Source organism: Nerophis ophidion, linkage group LG16 (assembly GCF_033978795.1).
Source record: "Nerophis ophidion isolate RoL-2023_Sa linkage group LG16, RoL_Noph_v1.0, whole genome shotgun sequence".
NCBI lineage: Eukaryota > Metazoa > Chordata > Actinopteri > Syngnathiformes > Syngnathidae > Nerophis > Nerophis ophidion.
The window spans coordinates 22797465-22822298 of record NC_084626.1 but is presented as its reverse complement, the minus strand read 5'-3'; the positions used below and the strand labels follow the sequence as shown (position 1 = coordinate 22822298).

The 24834-nt window shown below is 40.8% G+C and overlaps 2 protein-coding genes and 2 non-coding genes across 6 annotated transcripts in view; 3 read left to right on the top strand and 1 right to left on the bottom strand.

Annotated features, from left to right (window-relative positions):
- Window positions 1–803: 803 nt before the first annotated feature.
- Window positions 804–14538, top strand: nop56 (NOP56 ribonucleoprotein homolog). The gene is made up of 12 exons (XM_061874721.1): window positions 804–925; window positions 2685–2774; window positions 2845–2959; window positions 4482–4646; window positions 4833–5031; window positions 8493–8680; window positions 8919–9070; window positions 11055–11155; window positions 12268–12416; window positions 12603–12724; window positions 12912–13031; window positions 14135–14538. The coding sequence occupies exons 1-12, from the start codon at window positions 923–925 to the stop codon at window positions 14378–14380; spliced, it is 1650 nt and encodes a 549-aa protein (XP_061730705.1). The 5' UTR covers window positions 804–922; the 3' UTR covers window positions 14381–14538.
- On the top strand, window positions 8747–8864 carry LOC133535733 (small nucleolar RNA SNORA26). The gene has a single exon (XR_009802314.1). It is a non-coding gene; the product is annotated as a small nucleolar RNA SNORA26 (small nucleolar RNA).
- On the top strand, window positions 12767–12836 carry LOC133535729 (small nucleolar RNA SNORD57). The gene has a single exon (XR_009802311.1). It is a non-coding gene; the product is annotated as a small nucleolar RNA SNORD57 (small nucleolar RNA).
- Window positions 14539–21889: 7351 nt separating the features above from the next.
- ubap2a (ubiquitin associated protein 2a) overlaps window positions 21890–24834 on the bottom strand; it is a 49779-nt gene continuing 46834 nt past the window's right edge. For all 3 annotated transcript variants that reach the window (XM_061874718.1, XM_061874719.1, XM_061874720.1), the window contains one exon: window positions 21890–22637. In XM_061874718.1, coding sequence (XP_061730702.1) covers window positions 22542–22637 — 96 coding nt within the window. In that variant the 3' untranslated portion in view covers window positions 21890–22541. The remainder of the gene's footprint in view (window positions 22638–24834) is intronic.

Below are 24834 nucleotides of genomic sequence, written 5' to 3'. Positions count from 1 at the left end.
TCTCAGCTACAATCGGGCGGAAGGCGGTGTACACCCTGGACAAGTCGTCATCTCATCGCAGGGCCAACACAGATAGACAGACAACATTCACACTCACATTCACACACCCATCCATCCATTTTCTACCGCTTATTCCCTTTTGGGGACGCGGGGGGCGCTGGCGCCTATCTCAGCTACAATCGGGCGGGAGGCAGTGTACACCCTGGACAAGTCGCCACCTCATCGCAGACATTCACACACTAGGGCCGATTTAGTGTTGCCAATCAACCTATCCCCAGGTGCATGTCTTTGGAGGTGGGAGGGGCCTATCCCCAGGTGTATGTCTTTGGAGGTGGGAGGGGCCTATCCCCAGGTGAATGTCTTTGAAGGTGGGAGGAAGCCGCAGTTGAACCCACGCAGTCACGGGGAGAACATGCAAGCTCCACACAGAAAGATCCGGAGTCCAGGATTGAACCCGGGGCTACTCAGGACCTTCTTATTGTGAGGCAGACACACTAACCCCTCCTCCACCGTACTGTGCAATCTACTAAGTCAGTGGTTCTTAACCTGGGTCCGATCGAACCCTAGGGGTTTAGTGAGTCGGCCTCAGGGGTTCGACTGAGTCTCCGCCTCGGAGGTAAAGACACATCCGACTTATCGTGTAAATAAAAACTTCTCCCTATCAGCGTGTTATATGCTGTATTATACTTCTTTATCTCTATTTTTCAACCAAAAATGCTCTGAAGTGATTAGGGGGTACTTGAATGAAAAAGGTGTCCACAGGGGGTACATCACTGAAAATAGGTTGACTACGCCATACCGCCTTTTCAAAGTCTCGCGATGTTCTATCTGTGTTCTCGCGGGATTTAGTCTGGTGGCATCGCAGTGAAGACGCGCCCTGCAGTCTTTCCGCGCGAGGCGTCCAGGAGAGCACACCGCCGTCATGGTGAGGAAATACACTCCTGTCCTGGCTGACTACTTTGTATCTACTTTATGGCGCATGTGTGCTCAACAATACGTAGGCGCCACCTTAGAAATACGACGTTGTTTTTAAACACTTGGGGTGTTGGCCTTGGCTAGCAAGTTAGCCTCCCAACGTGGCTAGCATTAGCATCGCTAGCATTAGCATTAGCATCGCCTGGAAGTGCGTCACGTATGTGGGAGACCAAGAACTGCTTTGTTTTTGGCCGAAAACGAGCAATTTAATGTGGGTTAATATGATGCACCGAGCTGTTGTACCGTTAGAAGTATTTTAACCGAGTTTAGCTTGTTTCCCCCGACATGCTAAGTCAGCACGTGGCGTCTACCATGATCACGTGGTGTACACGTATCTTACTTTTATTAACCTTATTTTAAAACTTCTGTAATCACGTGGTGTACACGTGAGTTACTTTTATTAACCTTTAAAAACTACCATGATCATGTGGTGTACACGTGTTACTTTGATTAACCTTTTAAAACTACCATGATCACGTGGTGTACACGTATGTTACTTTTATTAACCTTCTTTTAAAACTACCGTGATCACGTGGTGTAAACGTGAGTTACTTTTATAAACATTTTAAAACTACCATGATCACGTGGTGTACAAGTATGTTACTTTTATAAACATTTTAAAACTACAATGATCACGTGGTGTACACGTATGTTGCTATTATTAACCTTTTAACTACCATGATCACGTGGTGTACACGTATCTTACTTTTATTAACCTTTTAATATTACAATGATCATGTGGTGTACACGTGTTACTTTTATTAACCTTTAAAAACTACCATGATCATGTGGTGTACACGTGTTATTTTATTAACCTTTAAAAACTACCTTGATCACATGGTGTACACGTATGTTACTTTTATTAACCTTTTAAAACTACCATGATCACGTGGTGTACAGGTATGTTACTTTTAGTAACTTGTTAAAACTACTCAGATCACGCCGTGTGCATGTATGTTACTTTTATTAACCTTTCTTTACCTACCATGATCACGTGGTGTACTCGTTTGTTACTTTTATTAACCTTTTAAAACTACCCAGATCACGCCGTGTGCATGTATGTTACTTTTACTAACCTTCCTTTTAAAACTACCATGATCACGTGGTGTACGCGTACCGTATTTCCTTGAATTGCCGCCAGGGCGCTAATGAATTTAAAACCTTTTCTCACTCCTGCGCTTACCAAAGGCATGCGGTAAAAGTAAGCATGCGCTAATTATTTTAAAACCTCTTCTCACTCCGGCACTTACCAAGGTATGCAGTAAAAAATTGTGTGATGTAAGCTTGGACCTTAAATCCTACTGAATAGCTCTTAATCTCCTTCCCTTTATGCGATTTCAAATTACCGGTATTGAAATCAGCCATTTGCATCAGGGGTTATCGGCCGTGCATGTGGGGGCGCTTTAGTCTCAGGGTCCTGGTCGCCACGGCCTGACCTGGTACAGATGGTTCCTGTGATGGTGTTTACTTGCATGTTTCTTCTGTACTCAGCCATGCAATCATTGGTCCATATAGTTGAATATGTGGGTGTGTTTTTATTTGGTATATGTATCTGTGCGTAAGTATGTGATAATGGGGGATATGGGTCACCGGGGTATTTTTAACTTTTTAAAGCACTTTTGAGTTGCATTTCTTTTATGTATGAAAAGCGCTTTGTAAATGATGCTTGATTTGATGATTTTAAATATCGAATTGGTTTGTTTCTACAGGTGCTTTTACATGTATTGTACGAGCACGCGTCAGGATATGCCTTGTTTATTGTCAAAGAGGTGGAGGAGATCAGCATGCTACTCCCTCAGGTAAGTGCTGTTTTCTTACTAAAATTCCACTTAGTCCGCAATGCTGGAGACTTATGGATGTGCATTTTAGGTGGAGGGTTGTGTGCTGAGTCTGGCAAAGTTCAACAGTATGGTGAGCCTGGCTGCTTTTTTCCCCTTCAAGTCAGCTCAGGGTGCCCTGGAGAACATAAATGCCATATCTGAAGGTAAGTTGTCTCATGAGTTGTTGTACTACTGTTAAAAAGGGTCTTCGGATGTAATGATGTTTTTTACAATCTGTCAATCCCCTGAGTTATCATGCTGACAGCTTCCATTTGTAACCTGAACATCCGATGATACCAATTTCTTTAGGCATCTTCTATTGTACAGACATTAATGTTAATACTTAATTTTCCTTAAGTTTTATGGGTTCTAAAGCCAACTGCTGTGTAAGAGTAGCGCAACTAATATATTTGTGATAGCATAATACTGTCACAATCCACCCTCTCAGAAACTGTGTACATGGTATATGTAATGCAGGCATGTGAAATGTCTAAATCGCACTTTTAAACATGAATTTTCCTGTTATCAAGTATCCATTAAAATACCTCCTTAAACAATATTTGTTGAATCCTCAGCCGCAGGTACTCGTTCCTCTTCCTAAAAGCTGCACTCAGTGCAGGACGGGGAGACTATCTCAGAAGCACAGCAACAAATTTGCCTTTTAGCCTAACCCTAGCTTACTAGCTCTGTTGGCTCTCCGAGTCACAATGTTGACGACTGTCACTAATTTACCGCTAATCATACATACAACACAATCCGAACACTGGTTTCGGACCAGTTTTACTTCGAGTATTTATTAGTAGCCAGCGAAGTTACTAAGCTGCACCCATTAGTTTTTGAATAAAAAGATGTTTCCATGTATTATCCGCATCAGAATATAAGCCACAGACATGTACGTTGCAAAATTAGGTATTTACATAGTAAGTTGCTGCAAATATTAATTTTCCTCAACAGTTTCCAAATGATGTCTGTAAAACGGCCGCTAAAACAAAACCGAAGTTATGGTCATGGACCCACCGGCTGCGGAAGCTAACTTGCCAATCAGCTGAACAGTGACATTTTGCTGAATTTACGAAACAATGCCGAAATAATGCTGTTTAATGTCGATACTAACACTCGCAAACTAATGCTAACAAAGCTAGCGTCATTACATTAGAAGAAAAATCCATACATTAGCTGCTCTGTTTTTAAGCTGCAGGTTTCAAAGTGTAGGAGTAAAGTAGTTGCTTTATAGGAACTAGTTGTAATATTGCATTGATATTGTTAAACTGCCAATAGCAGGTCACCAAAAAAACATTGGAAATGTATTCATGTAATGCTATGGGCCAATCTAACTCGTGATCAGAATTGGCAGAATAAATCCCTGACGTGAAGATCTCTAGTCATGGTTGGATTCTCACACAGATCTTTTGTAAAAAATGGAATGCGGTGTACTTTATAGTACAACTCATATGCTAATTTTACAGTTGGCTTTAATTTAGATGTGAAAATTTTGATCTTGTGAGTTATATTCCTCACTTACCCCAAAAGTTTAGATTTTGTGGTTCTATATTCTTGGATAAAATGCATGCATGAATCATAACGTTACTGATATAGATGCCAAGGTGTATTAAATGTAGGTCTGTATCTGAAATTGACAAAATTTATGTTAAACTCAACCAAATGCTTTCTCCCGTTCCCTTTTAGGTATTGTACATGAAGACCTGAAGTTGTTTATTGAGACAAACCTTCCTCGCTCTGGCAAGAAGAAAGCTGTGCTTGGCGTAGGAGATGCCAAAATTGGAGCTGCCTTGCAAGAAGAATTTGGTGTTTCCATCCAGACAAGTGGCGTTGTGGCAGAATTAATAAGAGGTAACGACTTGTGTGGGTGTTTGTGCTGTGCACTATGGCTCAGTAGTTGTTGTGATGAGAATTTTATGCTCCTTAAACTCCGTGAAGGTTCATACTGAAAATCTGAACAGCCGACTGATTTTGATCACCTTCAACTCCATTTGACTCCATCCGTCCTTTTCTTATATTTCCTGTCTGTTCTGTCAGGAATACGCCTGCACTTCCACCAAATGGTGAAGGGACTAACGGCTCAGGCGGCCTCCAAGGCCCAGCTGGGTTTAGGTCACAGCTACTCCAGAGCCAAGGTTAAGTTTAATGTAAACCGAGTAGACAACATGATCATCCAGTCTATCGCTCTGTTGGATCAGCTTGACAAGGACATCAACACTTTCTCCATGCGTGTCCGGTAAGGTTACTACTATGTTTAAGCATGCCACTCCAGTAACTTGAGGTCTGTAAAATACATTCATTAATAGGACTGTGAAAAATAATGATTTAGTGGCACTAACTGATTTGTTTTGTATGTTACTTGAGAAGGTGATGCGGATAGCCACACCTTACTTTAGGATAGCGGAATGGTCAAGATGTGCCATGACTTGGTTTAGTTACCACAGGATGCTAGGAATTGGTTGCATGTAATAAAGTTATGTGAAACTGCGGAGACAAATATTTTTGACATATTTGATTTAAACTTCATTTAGAGCTGCTGAACTATACAATATGTTAAAGGCTTACTGAAATTAGATTTTCTTATTTAGACGGGGATAGCAGGTCCATTCTGTGTAGAGAACATCGACGTTCAAGTTCCCAACTTTTGGTCGCTAATAAAAAGGCCTTGCCTGTACCGCAAGTGGAAGCCGGTGTGCGCGTGACGTCACTGGTGTGAGGGCTCCTCACATTGATTACAATCATGGACACTAGCAGCGTGAGCGATTCTGACCGAGAAAGCGACAATTTCCCCATTACTTGGAGCAAGGATGAAAGATTTGTGGATGAGGATAGTCAGAGTGAAGGACTAGAAGAAGAAGAAAAAAACGAGGGCAGTGGGAGCTCAGCCGACATGTTACCACAATTTTCTCCCTGAAACCTGCTGGTTGACATGTGGTAGAGAAACATGTTCGCTTGACTGCTCTGTTCCATTTTAAAGCTTCACAACAAACACCGGCTTTGTTTGTGTTGCTACAGCTGGCCGAAATACACCACTTTCCACCAAATGCATTCTTCTTTGTAGTATCCATTATTAATTGAACGAATTGCAAAAGATTCAGCAACACGCATGTCCAGAATACTGTGTAAAATATGCGATTTAAATCGGACGAATTTTAGCCGTGGGCGGTGCTGGGATAAAATGACCGCTACAACCAAGAACGTCACAAGCACGCATCAACATAAGCGTCATCATTCCACGACGTTTTCAACAGGACGCTTAGCGGGAAATTTCAATTTAGTAAACTAAAAAGGCCGTCTTGGCATGTGTTGCAATGTTGCGATTTCATTATTGATATATAAACTATCAGACTGCGTGGTCGGTAGTAGTGGCTTTCAGTAGGCCTTTAAATGTATATTCTTTCTTGATACAGCACAATTAAAATGGCCAAATATCAGACATCACTGCCTAATGGAGATTACTGTAATCTTAGTTTAAACACTGATACGTTTTAAATAATTTGACAGCCTACTTAATCAGTCATTTGCATGTGATGAAGCAGTGAATTGAACAATATGGTTCCACAGCCCTTTGCCTGGAGAATAAGATCTTTTCATTTGACCTCATTTTGTCTTAAACAAAACATCTCCCTTACCAACGGTGCTACAAAATAAACAATCATGACCATTTGATTGTTATGTTGCGTAGTTTAAATGTAACCAGTAAAAATATATACAATCCGGACCGTATGGAGTGCAATGAACTTCAAATATGCAGACAGCTATTTCCTACAGCCGCTGCAATAGTGCCCATGTGAAGTTGTTCATTTTTTAAAAGTACATAACTGCTAAAAATGCAATTTCAATGTTTATGTGCATTTATTAGGGAGAATAATGCTTATTGCAAGCAGAAAGTCTATTTAAAGGCCTACTGAAAGCCACTACTACCCACCACGCAGTCTGATAGTTTTTATATCAATGATAAAATATTAACATTTCAACACATGCCAATACGGCCTTTTTAGTTTACTAAATTGGAATTTTAAATTTCCCGGGAGTTTCGTCTTGAAAACGTGTAATGACGTGTACGCAAGACCTCACAGGTTTTTAGGAAGTATGAGCGCTACGCACACACACAGCTAACTGTCGTCTGCTTTAACGGCATAATTACACAGTATTTTGGAGAACTGTGTTGCTGAATATTTTGCAATTTGTTCAATTAATATTGGCAAAGTCAAAGTAGCAAGATGGAGTTGGGAAGCTTAAGCCTTTAGCCACACAAACACACGGTGATTCCTTGTTTAAAATTCACGGAGTTGAAACTTCGCTATGGATCACAGCGGACATGGATTCCGACCACTTGTCAACCAGCAGGTTTCGGTGAGAAAATTGTGGTTAAAAAGTCGCCACTTACCGGATATCAGCTAAACTTGCGCCTCCCGTAAGGCTGCCGTCGACTTCCCCCAGACACTGCGCGTCAACACGCGGCCGTGTACGTACACTTCCGACTATCAGGTACTGTTAAACTCACAAACACTAGCAACCCAATAGAAAGATAAGGGATTTCCCAGAATTATCCTTGTAAATGTCTCTAAAAACATATGAATCCGTCTCAATGCAACGCGATTATCGAGTTTTTTTTTTTTTTTTTTCTAGTCCGTCACTATCAATATCCTCAAACACGAATCTTTCATCCTCGCTCAAATTAGTGGGGAAATTGTCGTTTTCTCGGTTTGAATAGCACTTTTTGTTGGAGGCTCCCATTAAAAACAATGTGAATATGTGAGGAGCCCCTACACAGGTGACGTCATCGTCTGCGACTCCCGGTAGAGGCAGGCCTTTTCTCCAGTTGTGAACTTCATCGTGGATGTTCTCTGCTAAATCCTTTCAGCAAAAATATGGCAATATCGCGAAATGATCAAGTATGACACAAAGAATGGACCTGCTATCCCCGTTTGAATAAAATCTCATTTCAGTAGGCCTTTAAACAGTTCATGTTAGTTTTTAGGTTATCATGTTTTTTTGGATCACTCGATTAATTGAATAGTTTACGTCCTAGACAACACAAATGGTAAGTTATCACAACTAATACTTGTTTACTATAAATGATTGGTCAAAAACATGTAATTATTTACAAAGTGTAATGCTTGTCAGAATGCACTAAGGCACTGTAATAGTCAAACTTGACGGTAGTTTTTGGTATGCGTTTTTTTATACTGCCCCTCAGTAATGTAAGTTTGCTGTGTTGGTCATAGTGTATTTTTTAATGGTGAGCAATGGGACTGTCGTTTTCTGAAACATTTCAAAGTTTTAATGAAGGTAATTCCTTGAGTTGATTGGCTATTGCTTGTTCAATAAGGAACCGCATAAGCAAAGCTCCTTGCATCTCAAAATCACTCCGATTATGTACAAGTGGAAAGATGCACATTGAAATAAGATATGCAGTAGCAAGGGGTTGTTTGTAGACTTGCCTTTTTAAAACAGCGACCATAAATGTAGCCGCTACTCTCCTAATGCTTACCGCAGGCTGTGCACCTTTTGAGTGTAGTCTGTATAGAAACAGGAGGTAGACAAATGTCACCCAGCCTCTCGGCTCCATCAGCTGCTGTTTGGTGGAGCGTCGATGTTGGGTGAGACATTCTCACCAACTTGTCCAAAGAATGTTCTTCAGCCGTCTTGATTTATATCTGTGGACTTAAACCAACTCTATTCTGTCTTCAGTGAATGGTATGGTTACCATTTCCCCGAGCTGGTCAGAATCGTGCCCGACAACTCGATGTACTGCCGCCTGGCTCAGCTTATTGGTAACAGGAAGGAGCTGACGGACGAGAGCGTGGAAAGCCTGGAGGAAATAGTCATGGACAACGCCAAGGCCCAGGCCATCCTGGATGCATCCCGGTCCTCCATGGGTTAGTTTGAATACCTGCTTTTAATCCTTAGGACTTCCTCACTGTGGCTAAGCCACGCCCCTTTTATTGCCCACCCGAGACGACAATTGTTTCTGGTGTTGAACACAGGGGGGTAAAGAATCTCTCCCATAAACCTGCAGTAGAGGCTCACATCCTCGCTGCGGACCTGTCGGGAGAAACACTGCTTCTTGTTCAACTCATTTGCAGCCTGGTGGTGACGCATCATTTGTGTGTGCAGGAATGGACATTTCCCCCATCGACCTGATCAATATTGAGAGGTTTTCCAATCGTGTGGTGTCCCTGGCGGCCTATCGACTGGAGCTGCAGGACTATTTGCGCTCCAAGATGAGCCAAGTGGCTCCAAACTTGGCTGCTTTGATTGGAGATGTGGTGAGTGCTTATTTTTGTCACCTTCTTTCCAGGACCAATGATGTTTGCCAAATCTGTCAATCCACTGAATCAGTGTGATGAAAAACATTCCTGGTACTGATGGTCCAACTTGACATAGTTGTGGAGGGATGCAACCATTCACCAGATTTGCCTTTTAAAGAAAAGTTACACCAGCGGTGCAGCTATAGGAAGACATGCTAAAAAATGTCAGCAGGCAAATTGTTTACCCAAATAAGCTGAGTCAGCAGTATCTGTTTTCATTACACCTAGAAATATGCAAAACCTAAATATTGCAATAAGAAACCAGTCACAGAAACACTCACACTTGGTGAAATCTCTCAAATTGCTGAAATATTTGTGCTCATGAGGTGGTTTTTGAGATGTTTCCATATTGGAGTTTATTGCAAAAGCATGATGGAAACACTTTTTTTGCATTTAAAAGTCAATAAACTGCAATGGAACCACATCTAGTCTGGCAACATTTCAGTTGCTTAAAAATGAGCAAGGAATTAAATGTGATGGCTCACTCACTTGCCATTGTGCCAAAATTGTCATTTGGGTGTGCCACAAGTACCCATTTACCTATATTTTCACAAATACTGTATGCACATGATAGAATCATTTATGTGGCAGCCAACACTCTCAACCGACTTCAGAGATATTAAACAGACTAAAATATCGACATGGCTTCAAAATAACTTTCACCCCAGTTTATAACAGCCTTAATGTGTTTCTATTTGAAGAAACAATCATTAAGTAAAATTCAGGTCAACATTAATCAAACTAAAATAGTTGGTAAATGAATTAAAATACTTGGGTCTTATTTTTGACCCTGTGCTCAAATTTGATGGACATATTATATAAATGACTAAAGCCATAAAAATATAAACTGTTTCAGATTTATTACATCTTGTTTGTGTTTAAGCTGCACACGTTTACATGCATGCAGTGATTTGACCCCCTATGTCTTATTGTGCCATGGTCTGGGGAAAGGTCACAAAATGGCACCAGCACCCCCCGTGACCCCAAAAGGAATAAGCGGTAGAAAATGGATGGATGGATAAACAAACACTAAAGATATTTGAACTAAAATCAATGAAGCATCATCACTGCATAGTACCTAAAAATGTAACATTATTAGTTTTGATCATTTTATAAATTTCTCCTTTTTAAGCGTCTTAATGGATTAGCCTCTGATGTGATGTGTAAAGAAGTATAAAGGTAGAGGAATGAAGCTGGCCAGACTCTAGATGTGGACTGAGAAGGTGTCAGAGCACTCTGGGTCAGTCTGGGTTCTCAGTGAAGGTCTCATGTCTGTGGAAGTCTTTGCCACTGGACTAAAGTCACAGTGGGACGTTCAGCTGTTCTCCGCAAAACTGAAACAGTGGCCTAAGGAAAATGTTACTAGAACTGGCTGCACAAATGGGGCCAATTATTTTTATTTTGTATGTGTTCTTTAAAAGCCTAACCAGGGACGAGGGTTTCAAACAAGCCTGTGACTCGAAGTCTTATCTACTCGGACATGGCTTACCCATGGCTAGCAATGTTTCATTCTACTGTCCTTGTCAAATAAACAAAGTTGTTGCAATTTGGTCTGATATGTCCTTAAGCCTGCACCGTTAATCAACATAAAGTTTTTAATTGCTGTGATAACCTTTTCTGAGGTGAAAGAAGTTTGAGATCCCCTGAACGGTTATTAAAAGTGAATAAGTAGGCATGGCTAACACAAGTTGTAACACATGAGTAACATTTTCTGCAGGATGTCAAAGTCAATCTTAATCTTATATTTTTATTACAATTATTCATTTACACTTTTTGTTCTGTGATCTGATTGCTGTTTCACAGTCGTACTGAACTCTAAGTAGTGTGATTATACATGCATAGTAATCATTATAATGGTACAGTCCAAATCTAGGATGGTTGCATCTCTGTAGTGCTCTTGATGGCCAACATGTGTGGTGGCTGACCAGTCTTCATCTTCCAGGTGGGGGCCCGTCTCATCTCCCATGCTGGCAGCCTGACCAACCTGGCCAAGTACCCTGCCTCCACCGTCCAGATCCTGGGAGCAGAGAAGGCCCTGTTCAGGTACTGGGGTGACCCCTCCCTGCTGGGGGGAGCTGTGGCTGCAGTGATGGCAGGGCTGGGTGGGACTGCAGCAGGGTGACCAAGTCTGGAGTGATCCCTGTCTTCCTTTTGCGCCCCAATGTCTGAGCAACCACACGCAGCACCAAGGTAGAGCAGAAGAAGAACAATAGGATCGCTACCGCGGCAGAGATGTACTGCACCCACTAAATCTTAGATATATAGGGTTAACCCTATCCCAATATATAGATAGTAGTCTCACCGGACTATATGCTGCAGATAAACATTATGAAATGAGTTATTTAGACATCATTTGTTAATGTTTATTTACATACCTTGTTTCCAAACGGAAGTTGTCATGGACCCACTAGCAAGCTAGCTCTCCAATCAACTAAACAGACTTGGTCACGTTTTGGTGAATTTACTGAGGAATTATGAAACGATATGAAAATAATGCCGTTGTAAACTAATAATAGGCTTAGACTTTTGTCATTCAAATTAGAACTTTACAGTACAGATAAGAATGAAATGTTTCATTAGCTCATGGTAGTGCAGGATAAAAGAGCAATAAGGTGCAGATATAAATATATTGCACCTTTATGGATGGATGTTATATTGTCTTTATATTTCAGCCACTTAATCCATTTTTGGGGGGAATTGAGGGGATTATTATGATACATTCAAGAGTCTTATGGCCTGAGGGAAGAAGCTGTTACAGAACCTGGAGGTTCTGCTACGGAGGATGCGGAACCTCTTTCTAGAGTCCAGCAGTGAAAACAGTCCTTGGGGGGGTGGTAGGAGTCTGCAGATTTTCTGAGCCCTGGTCAGGCAATACTAACACACTTGTAAACGTCTTAGCATATTAGCTAATGCTAACGACGCTAGCTTAATGACAGTATGATGAGGCCTACAAATATGGATGAAAGGATTACTGTCAAATGTGACAATTTAGTAAGTGTGAATTGCCAGGATTTCATAGTAACACCTCATCAGTGTTTATTTTCTTTAACTATATACATCATGGCGGTCGGCAAGGGAAAAATCCATGAATTATTTGCTGCAGGAGTCTTGTAGTGGTCAATGTTCCTGAGTGTGAGACAGCTGTCATCTTGCAGAGCCTTGAAGACCCGATCAAACACCCCCAAGTACGGTTTGATCTTCCACTCGACCTTCATCGGCCGTGCAGCCACCAAGAACAAAGGCCGCATCTCCAGATACCTGGCCAACAAATGCACCATCGCCTCACGCATCGACTGTTTCTCTGGTGACTTTCTCACATCTTCCTCAATTTTACTCCTGTGGACTTTGCTGTGATGCTCATATTTTTCGTCAGCAGCATTCAATCCCCGATTGATGTTGATCCTCAACTTCCTGAGCTCGGTCTAACATGTGCACGCACATGTCAGACATGTTTGCTGCCTCAGAGTCACTCTTTATTTTGTCCCTGCAGAGTTGCCGTCCAGCGTGTACGGAGACAAACTGCGGGAGCAGGTGGAAGAGCGCCTGTCCTTCTACGAGACCGGAGAAGTTCCTCGCAAGAACATTGACGTCATGAAAGAAGCTGTCCAGCAGGTAGTTAGATTTGGTTGCTGCAGAATGTCCTTGCTGGTCTGCTGCGAGGGATGACCACATGCTTCCTGATTCTCACAGCTGAGGGTTGAAACTGATTTAATGAGCCTGACGCAGCATCAGCACTGAAGCTCCATGGGTCACGATCAGTGTGGGCTTGTAACAATGTCCACTCTGCTCTCTTCTCCAGGCCGCCGATGTTGCCGTGGAGATGAAGCGCAAACTGAACAAGCAGGAGAAGAAGCGCAAGAAGCGTGAGAAGAAGCTGCAGGAGCTCAAAGAAGAGGAAGGGGAAGATGGCAACGTGGAGGTAATCACATTCTGATTTTGCACGTTTGGACAGGAGACCCGACCCCCACCTGTGGTCCTGTCTCAGTCCACCACGTGCCAGAGAGGTCTGACTCCAAACCATTGGCTGGTCCCAGACCGTGGGCTGGACCACTGAAGGAAGTCATACAATTTTAGCATTGCATTGTGGGTCTTTAAAGGTGCTATGTGTAGTAATGTGGCCACAAATGGAACTGCAGTCAGGATCAAAACTCTTTAGTCCTCCCATTCTCCTCCGTCAATCTGAATCTGACTCCAAGGAACTTCAAATAGCAGTGGAACAGTTTCTTGCAAGATGTTTACTGTCACATTTTACTGATGGCCATTAGCCACATGTATTTGTAAAGTCACACAGCAATATTTTAGATTAACATGTGGAGTTTAAATAATTATGTCCTCTGCCTACCTTGATGGCGAGCCGAGGCAACAGTAAAATGACTGCCACTTTTCGTTCAGCATAACCCCATGTTGCATCCAACCTGATGCACTCAGACTTTCTAATTGGTCAAACAGTGGAGGGCGGGACATCGCAATGAAAACCAGATTTCGGGGCTGTAAATGTAATTTTGAAATGAGCAATTCCTGGCTGAACTACGGTTGTCAGTCATAGAGCTATTGGTAAAGATGATTCATTACAGGCCTACTGAAATGTGATGTTCTTATTTAAACAGGGAAAGCAGGTCCATTCTATGTGTCATACTTCATCATTTCGCGATATTGCCATATTTTTGCTGAAAGGATTTTGTAGACAAAATGAACGATAAAGTTCGCAACATTTGGTCGCTCTTAAAAAAGCCCTGCCTTTCCTGGAAGTAGTGCGCGTGACGACAGATTGTCGGACTCCTCACATCCACCCGTTGATTACAATCAGCAGCGCGAGCGATTCTCACAGGGAAAGCGACAATTTCCCTATTAATTGGAGCAAGGATGAAAGATTCGTGTTTGAGGATATTGATAGCGACAGACTAGAAAAAAAACCCAGCAGGTATGTCAGACCCACAATGCATTGCAAACTCACCTGGCCTGCTGAGCTCTATTTTAGGGCGGCTGCGGCAATACCCTTCACTTCCTGTTTCCTGTCCAAAGGTGAACGGAGATGTGGAGACGCCAGTTGCCAAGAAGAAGAAACATGCGGCCGAGGCTGCAGAGAACGGAGCAGGTGACTCTTCAGCCAAGAAGAAAAAGAAGCAGAAGGTGAAGGAGGAAGAAGAAGAAGCCATTGAGGACGCTGTTACTCCACTCAAGAAGAAGAAGCGAAAGTCAGAAGCAGCAGAAGAAGTTCTGGAATCTCCGGTGTCAGCCAAAAAGAAGAAAAAGAAAAATGCTGACTAAAAAATGACTGAATTATGTACAGTTTTTGTTTTTCATTTATTGAATTTATTTTGTAATGTACTATACCTGAAAGTAGTTTATGCTGTATTGATGACCCGTGCCTTGACCTTGAATGACATCCACTTGTGTAAATAAACCTTCCATCAATAGAACTACAACTAACCTGCTTTTCATTTGATCAGCTGCTCCTCATCCAAAGTGAGGCCTTATCTAGCAAATGTTGGCACAATCCTGTCATTGAGGCGCTCGGGCAGATTGGGCATCCATCCATTTTCTACCGCCTATTCCCTCTTGGGGTCGCGGGGGGCGCTAAATTACAAAATACATTTAAAGTGTCGAATCTGCAATACAACGGTGCTGTTTTTGTTATAAAAATCGTTATTTGTATTACTTCCGTGTGTGCGTGAATGAACTGCGGCAATCACAGATTACATTTTTAAAAAGTCGTGCGCGCAATACAATTGTGCTACTTTCATTTTGAAAAGTGTTATTTATGGCCGTATGAGTGAAGGTGCTCAGTGACAAGTGATGCCCGGTTATCCCCGAGAGAAAAGTTGATGACAAATGGCGTGTTTTTAACAAGACATGGACTGCCAAGTATTTCTTGACAGATGTGAAATAAAGCCGTGCACTTAATTTGTGATACACAGTTCGCTGTTTAAAGAATGTAATTAGAATCACCAGTACACGATGAAAGCAGGAGAAAAAATTAATCTGTCTGAAACGCGCGTAAGGGAGGCTGATAGTGTTGATGGGGAAACTGCAAACCCAACAAGGACTTTTTGCCAAATTTCACAGCCGTTAAGGCAAGTTTCGTTATTCCTCACAAAACCGCCAGAAAAAGTATGGTGTTTTCTGACAGATTTTATTAAGGTTGCTTATTGGACTTTGTCGTGCTGATCTGCCCGGAGAAGAGGGGCGCGTTTGAGAACGTGTCACTCTCCCGACACACTAACGAAGCGGGTTGAGACCATCGCTGGACACTTGGAGCTTCAGCTGAAAAACAGAACGGCCGACTTTGACTGTTTTTCACTGGCTTTGGATGAGAGCTGCGATGTACGTGACACCGCCCAGCTGCTCTTCTTGCGTGGGATAACTGCAGACAAATCACGGAGGCGCTGGCAGCCATGCAGTCAATTAAAGATACAACCACAGGTAACATACTTGCTGAGACTCCCGAAATTCAGCGCCATCTCCTGAAACCTCCAGGGACAAATTTTCTCCCGAAATTCAGACGGAGCTGGAGGCCACGCCCACTGTAGCTCCATGAGAACCTGACTCAGCAATGTTGTGACCCTCTTAAACAGGACAATACTGCCATCTACTGTACATAACAATACTGCCATCTACTGTACATAGAACAGAATGTGTGTTCTGAAGCCCACAGTAAAGAAACATAACTTCATCACGTGGCCTGCTTATTGACTCCAACACAATATATTACACCGGCGACCAGCAAAATGAAAAAATATGCTTGCTAGTTCCAGAAGGAATGGAAACAAGAATTTCAGTTTATCCAGGAGAGTTGGAAGGGGAACTTTTGTAGAACAGACTTCTCCATTGAACACGGTGAAGGGATATACTCAGTCATGAAGGCTCAGTGAAGCACAAAGTGTCCGCAGCGCAGCATCCTTCACAACCCAGTATTATGGCCCACCTCGCAAGATGGAGACCCGATGGTGTAACTTATGCTGAGACAAAGATGGCTATGCTGATAGCTGGAAGCAACATCCCCTTCTCATTTGCGGATGTCTACAACAAATCCGTGAAGGATGTTCCCGGATTCGGAGATCGCTCGCCAGTACGCAAATGGCAGAACAAAGGTTACTCAAATAGTGAAAGGTAAGTGTTGTTGTTTTTTAGTAACCAGCAAGCACAGTACAGTTAGTAGAACAACTGTGTTTTTATTACTGTGTATTTGATAGGTGCCGTCGGAAATTCTACTATTTCTTTTATTTATATATATAATACAATAAATATATATAGCTACAATTCACTGAAAGTCAAGTATTTCATACATATATATATATATATATATTTATACTGTACACATATATATATATATATATATGAAATACTCGAGTTGGTGAATTATACGCCACCCTTCTTAACCACGCCCCCCACCCCAATCGTGGTTGGTGAAGCTAGATGAAGTTATTATGACTATTTATCTTACAGTTGGATGTACTAAGTGTGTTTGTTATGTTTCTGGCGGACTTGCTTGGGACTTTAAGGTGGGCGTGGCTACCACTGTCAGGTGACCACCTTTAAAAATGCTGACATTGTTTCATTTGGTATAAAAAAACAGTCACCAGCAGACCTCACTGGTAAGATCATTTTATGTCCGCTTTTCTTGGTTAAATCATCTGAATTATTGTTTAAATGTCATGCTTGCTGGCTTCCTTGCTTTTGTGTTAGTTGTGTGTTCTGTAAGTTCTCTAAGTTCTGTGTGTTCTCTAAGTTCTCTAAGTTCTGTGTGTTCTCTAAGTTCTGTGTGTTCTGTAAGTTCTCTAAGTTCTGTGTGTTCTGTAAGTTCTCTAAGTTCTGTGTGTTCTGTAAGTTCTCTAAGTTCTGTGTGTTCTGTAAGTTCTCTAAGTTCTGTGTGTTCTCTAAGTTCTCTAAGTTCTGTGTGTTCTGTAAGTTCTCTAAGTTCTGTAAGTTCTCTAAGTTCTGTGTGTTCTGTAAGTTCTCTAAGTTCTGTGTGTTCTGTAAGTTCTCTAAGTTCTGTGTGTTCTGTAAGTTCTCTAAGTTCTGTGTGTTCTGTAAGTTCTCTAAGTTCTGTGTGTTCTGTAAGTCCGCGGCGCTTGTTGTGCGGCTGATTGAATTGTTGTTTGACACTCGCTGTTTTAGTTGTTGAACCACATCGGCAAAATGATTCAATTAAAGGTTACAAACACAGTAATGTGCGGATTGAAATGTGTTGTATTAGATTGTTGTCACCTTGTGTGTGTCCGCCTGCATTTGAGTGATTGTAGGTTTATTCTTCGGTATGGCTTGAGTTTAAAAATACCGGCACTTTGCTTCCTGGTTTGGCTGATGGGATTTGTAGTTCTATGATGTAGTTCTACTCAAATGTGTCATGTGTGGCTCAAACAGAGCAAGTGTGTTTTATGTTTTTTTTTTAGTATGCTTGTCCATGAATATTGGCGACATTATAGATGATTCTGATCACATTTAAAACAAATGACATAAATTAATGGTGATAATAAAATGTAATGCTACAATTAAAAAGTTAGGATCACAGTGATTTATGTCATATTATGGTTCAGTTGATGAATTCATGTCTATTATTTACATTATGATGATTCAAGATAGATACCTTGTTTTGTTATGTTGATGTTTACTTTTAGGTTATTACCTGCTGCTGCTGTTGCTGCCATATTTACCAAGAATTGATGAAGGTGGACCCCGACTTAAACAAGTTGAAAAACTTATTGGGGTGTTACCATTTAGTGGTCAATTGTGCGGAATATGTACTGTACTGTGCAATCTACTAATGAAAGTATCAATCAATGAATAAAAGAAGCAAAGAGTGCACATGTTACAGCCCTGTAGAGGAGTGGATATTGAACAGAAACACGGACACGATGCTTATTCATTCAGGTCCAGTCTGTGTTGGCCGAATGAAAGAACGTGTCTCCCTCTAACAGGTAAACCAGGCAAAAGTAGTCGAAACCCGATCAGTGACTAAAACAACAACTAGACATTTTTAAAACGCAGGTATTACAGAAAAACAACATAAATCGGGGAAGTATTTTCCAAACAAACATTAGAATGTTTTTTTAACACAGATTACTATTTGTTTCATTTCTCTTTTTGGACTCTTTTGCACCAGTCAAAAGTAATAGATGGCAGATCACCTTATCACAGTTTTTTTTGTCTTCATACCCTTTTTTTAAACGTTGTGAAGTAATTAGTTATGATGTTCTTTCTCCCTTTTTTCTTACTTTTACCAGATCCATCCATCCATCCATTTTCTACCGCTTATTCCCTTTCGGGGTCGCGGGGGGCGCTGGCGCCTATCTCAGCTACAATCGGGCGGAAGGCGGGGTACACCCTGGACAAGTCGCCACCTCATCGCGGGGCCTTTTACCAGATACTATAATGAATTAAAGCTTTGTTTTTCTATAATGAATTAAAGCTTTCTTTTTCTTCCTTCCTGTTTACTGTCTGCATGTTCACATTTACAGCAATTTTATAACTACTACACACAGCTAGTAGTTCCTCTCTTGCTGAGTGACGACCTCTATTCTGGTTATTCACAGGACCAATAAGGAAAAAACTGAAGACTTACGGTGCATCCAAAATATATATATATATATATATATTTTTTAAAGGTTTATTTATAAATTTCAACAATTACTAACAATAAGTCAAACAACAATATAAAACATTATGAAAACAGTACAAAACAGCGCCAGGGAGTTGTAAGTTCAAAACAATAAAAATAGAATACAAATATATATATATATATATATATATATATATATATATATATATATATATATATATATATAATAAATAAAATGCAAAGCCGTAGGCTTATTCAGATTCATCAAACAACTTAAATTTGGAACACAGCATCATTGTTTTCACAGCTTTTTTGTTGTTAGAGGTAGAGAGCGTTTTCATGTAAAGTTCCAGATCTTTTTTAAAGGCACAAAAGATAGGACGGGTATTAAGAAACTTACATTTATGAATATAAAACTTAGCCAATAAAATAATGAGGTTGCAAAGGTAGAATTCCTTTTCAAATTTTTGTTCATACGATGTAAAACCAAAAATCACATCTTTAAAGTAAAGCACAAATTTGTCATAAATATTGTCCAGGATGCATCCCAAATATTGTTGAGCAACAATCTCCCGCGCGTCATGACGTCTTTAATCACACACACGGTCACAACGTTACATTTACGACAGTTGCTGACAATTTACGACAGCTGCTGGTGCTGTGTATTGAGCTTCATTTTGTTGCAGCCGGCGACCACCAGAGGGCGCGCCAGGTAGTGTTATAGTGGCGTGGACTTCCGTTCTCGGTGTGTGTGTAAATAAAGCTGCACACCTGCTCAAGTGAATGAACTCAGCGCATGACCGGAAGTGTCAGCGACTAACAGTCAGGATATAAAAGCTGCCACATTTTGATATCTCCTTTAAACACAACAAACTACATTAATAGCAAGTGAAATACAATATTTTAAACACAACAAACTACATTAATAGGAAGTGAAATACAATATTTTAAACACAACAAACTACATTAATAGGAAGTGAAATACAATATTTTAAACTGCGAATCTTTGGGTGTCCTACGATACAATATCGATTCTTGAGGTCACAATTCGATAATATATCGATTTTTTTCGATTAGATTCAAAGACGATATTTGTCCCATTGAAAAGGATTGTTTATTCATTCAATACTTAGATTTCAGCAAGAACTACCAGTCTGCTGACATGATAGCAGAGTAGTAGATTTAAAAATAAAAAAAAGCTTTTATAATTGTAAAGGACAATGTTTCATCAACTGATTGCAATAATGTAAATTTGTTTTAACTATTAAACTAAAATATTTTTTTAATAATTAAAAAAAAAAAAGAGAATCCATTCTGAATCGCACAACATATTTGATTCGATTCGTATTTGAATACATTTTTTTCCCACAGCCCTGATAGACACCAATCATACAGCAAAATACCAAGTACAGTCACTTAAGCTATTACTGTAAATTAATGTACTTTAGACAAAGCATACGTAAAGAAAATGCGTAATTATGTCCAAAATGTCTCTGACGGTCACTATTCAGTCCATCTGGGAAGAACATTTGAAGCTGCAAAAGCTGCACTTCACAGTCAGGCTGACAAGCGGCCATTTAAATAATATTTACTGTGTCAGACATTTATTAACCTTTATGTTATCGAGTAACTCCTTATTTAGATGTTTTTTTAATTTTTTTACAAAATACTTTAATTTCTTTACATTTGAGCTTTTTTAGGGACAAACTTGACTTCAACATCCATTTTATTCAATCAAATCTGATCCTGGGTTGACGAACCTTGTTTGCATTTGTGTGAGAATGTCGCTCACACGAGTACAACGTGGGAATGTCGCTCACACGAGTACAACGTGGGAATGTCGCTCACACGAGTACAACGTGGGAATGTCGCTCACACGAGTACAACGTGGGAATGTCGCTCACACGAGTACAACGTGGGAATGTCGCTCACACGAGTACAACGTGGGAATGTCGCTCACACGAGTACAACGTGGGAATGTCGCTCACACGAGTACAACGTGGGAATGTCGCTCACACGAGTACAACGTGGGAATGTCGCTCACACGAGTACGTGGGAATGTCGCTCACACGAGTACAACGTGGGAATGTCGCTCACACGAGTACAACGTGGGAACGTCGCTCACACGAGTACAACGTGGGAACGTCGCTCACACGAGTACAACGTGGGAACGTCGCTCACACGAGTACAACGTGGGAATGTCGCTCACACGAGTACAACGTGGGAATGTCGCTCACACGAGTACAACGTGGGAATGTCGCTCACACGAGTACAACGTGGGAATGTCGCTCACACGAGTACAACGTGGGAACGTCGCTCACACGAGTACAACGTGGGAACGTCGCTCACACGAGTACAACGTGGGAATGTCGCTCACACGAGTACAACGTGGGAATGTCGCTCACACGAGTACAACGTGGGAATGTCGCTCACACGAGTACAACGTGGGAATGTCGCTCACACGAGTACAACGTGGGAATGTCGCTCACACGAGTACAACGTGGGAATGTCACTCACACGAGTACAACGTGGGAATGTCGCTCACACGAGTACAACGTGGGAATGTCGCTCACACGAGTACAACGTGGGAATGTCGCTCACACGAGTACGTGGGAATGTCGCTCACACGAGTACGTGGGAATGTCGCTCACACGAGTACAACGTGGGAACGTCGCTCACACGAGTACAACGTGGGAACGTCGCTCACACGAGTACAACGTGGGAACGTCGCTCACACGAGTACAACGTGGGAACGTCGCTCACACGAGTACAACGTGGGAATGTCGCTCACACGAGTACAACGTGGGAATGTCGCTCACACGAGTACAACGTGGGAATGTCGCTCACACGAGTACAACGTGGGAATGTCGCTCACACGAGTACAACGTGGGAACGTCGCTCACACGAGTACAACGTGGGAACGTCGCTCACACGAGTACAACGTGGGAATGTCGCTCACACGAGTACAACGTGGGAATGTCGCTCACACGAGTACAACGTGGGAATGTCGCTCACACGAGTACAACGTGGGAATGTCGCTCACACGAGTACAACGTGGGAATGTCGCTCACACGAGTACAACGTGGGAATGTCGCTCATACGAGTACAACGTGGGAATGTCGCTCACACAAGTACAACGTGGGAATGTCGCTCACATGAGCGTGAGTGACGCCTGTGATTTCCCGCCCATGTTAGAAAAAAGGCACAGAAACTTGGAGTATCAAGACAAAGTGTTTGAAGTTTTAATCAGGACAAGAAGGATGTTAAATGACATCAAGGCCTGACTGCCGAGCAGCCAACTAGTTGACAGACGGTGGCGGGAAAGTGAAGCTATCAAGTCAGGCTTCAAAGAAGGATTCACAGATGCAGCCGACCAAAATTACAAAAACATTTTTCTTCTAAAAAATAAAAACGGGCCTTGGCCATGAAAATGATGCTTGGAATTGTATCTCCATGGTTCTCAGTTTGTGTGTGCGTACAAAAAGGAATCCACATCACACGATGCTTTTGTTCAAGTATATTCAACAACTTCATCTTCATGATTCTCATCCTTCCACATCTGCTTTTCAAAATAAAATGCCCTTCAAAAATAAAAACTAAAATGCAGAAAACCACATTTCATGTTCTACCAATACATATATACTGTATAAATACATAAATATATTTTACATACAACAGCCATCAATTTGAAAAGGGGGATATACAGAGCGGTGGTAGTGTGGGTTTTCTAGCTTCTTTGCCCCTCCATTATTTTGTCAGTCAGACACTTGAGTGGTGCATGTCCACGCATGCTCCAACACACACACACGCACGCACGCACACACGCACACACACGCGCGCACACACACACACACACACACACACACGAGTTCAGTTGGCCCAGTAGGGGGAGCTGCCATAGCTGGACTTATTGACTTGGCTCTTCTGCTGCAGGCTGCTGGACTGACCACGCTGACTTGGGGCACCCTGAACATGGAGGGAAGACAACACACTCGTTAGACACAGCTGCAGATATGATTTATGCAATTAAGTGGACAAGGTGAGTATTTCAGATCAGTTACCTTTATTATGCTCTGAATGTGCATAAACATGTGCACCATTTACTTCTATGACCCAAAGCAAACAACCTTTCCTAGTCATGGTGCAAAAAATAAATAAAAAATCCAACCTTAACAAAATGTCAACAAAGATGGTCACACACAAGACAACAAACACACACACACACACGTAAACATATATATATATACACGTCCATTGTAATATGTTCACACACACACATTATTATGTACACATATATATGTATATACATGTGTGTATATATATATACACATACATTATATACACACAGACATTATATAGACACACACACATATATATATATATATATATATATGTGTGTCTATATAATGTCTGTGTGTATATAATGTATGTGTATATATATATACACATACATTATATACACACAGACATTATATAGACACACATATATATATATATATATATATATATATATATATATATATATATATATATATATACTGTATATATATATATATATATATATATATATTCTTCTTCCTCCAAACACGACGAGTTGAGTTTATACCAAAAAGTTCTATTTTGGTTTCATCTGACCACATGACATTCTCCCAATCCTCTGCTGTATCATCCATGTATCCATTTTGGTATAAACTCAACTGGTGGTGTTTGGAGGAAGAAGAATACTGAGTTGCATCCCAAGAACACCAAACCTACTGTGAAGCATGGGGGTGGAAACATCATGCTTTGGGGCTGTTTTTCTGCTAAGGGGACAGGACGATTGATCCGTGTTAAGAAAAGAATGAATGGGGCCATGTATCGTGAGATTTGGAGCCAAAACCTCCTTCCATCAGTGAGAGCTTTGAATGGTTGACCAAATACTTATTTTTCCACTATAATTTACAAATAAATTCTTTAAAATTCCTACAATGTGAATTCTTGGATTTTTTGTTGACATTCTGTCTCTCACAGTTGAAGTGTACCTGTGATGAAAATTACAGACCTCTGTCATCATTTGAAGTGGGAGAACTTGCACAATTGCTGGCTGACTAAATACTTTTTTACCCCACTGTGTGTGTGTATATATATATATATATATATATGTTATATAGACACATATATATTATATATATATATATACACACACACATATATATACACACATACAGATATATACACAGCTATATAAAAAATAAATACATATATGTATATATTTGTGTGTGTATATATATATGTATATATACATACATGTATATATATATATAAATGTGTGTATATGTATACATATATACATATCCACACTATATATATATATATATATATATATATATATATATATATATATATATATATATATATATATATATATGTGTGTGTGTGCATGATTTATGTCTGGTGTGTACTGTATTTTTCGGACAATAAGTCGCAGTTTTTTTCATAGTTTGGCTGGGGGTGTGACATATACTTCGGAGCGACTTATGTGTGAAATTGTTAACACAATACTGTAAAATATGAAAAAATATTTTTTATCTCATTCGCAGAAGAGACGAAGAAAATGTCAGCAATCGTCACACACACGTCAACCAAGCATGCAGAAGTGCATTGTGGGCCATGGGATGCTGACTGCTAACTGCTATATGCTACTGCCGTAGCTATTAAAATGGATCATTTCAACGTTGGCGGTAACTTATAAAAAGTGAGAAGGGCTGAAGAAAAATGGCGTTGAAAAGGAAATCATGTAGTGCAGATTACAAGCTGGATGTAGTGAAATATGCAGCAGAAAAGGACAAGAGGAAGCGGCGCATACCTTTGGAGTTGGCAGAGTTGTTTAGAAGCCACATCCAGGAAGATTTCATGGGATTTATGGATTAGGAGTGAGAGATAGTTTGGTAAAGGTATAGCATGTTCTATATGTTATAGTTATTTGAATGACTCTTACCATAATATGTTAGGTTAACATAGCAGGCACCTTGTCAGTTGGTTATTTATGCCTCATATAACCTACACTTATTCAGCCTGTTCTTCACTATTCTTTATTTCTTTTAAATTGCCTTTCAAATGTCTATTCTTGCTTTTGGATTTGATCAAATAAATGTGACTTAAACTCTAGTGCGACTTATATAGG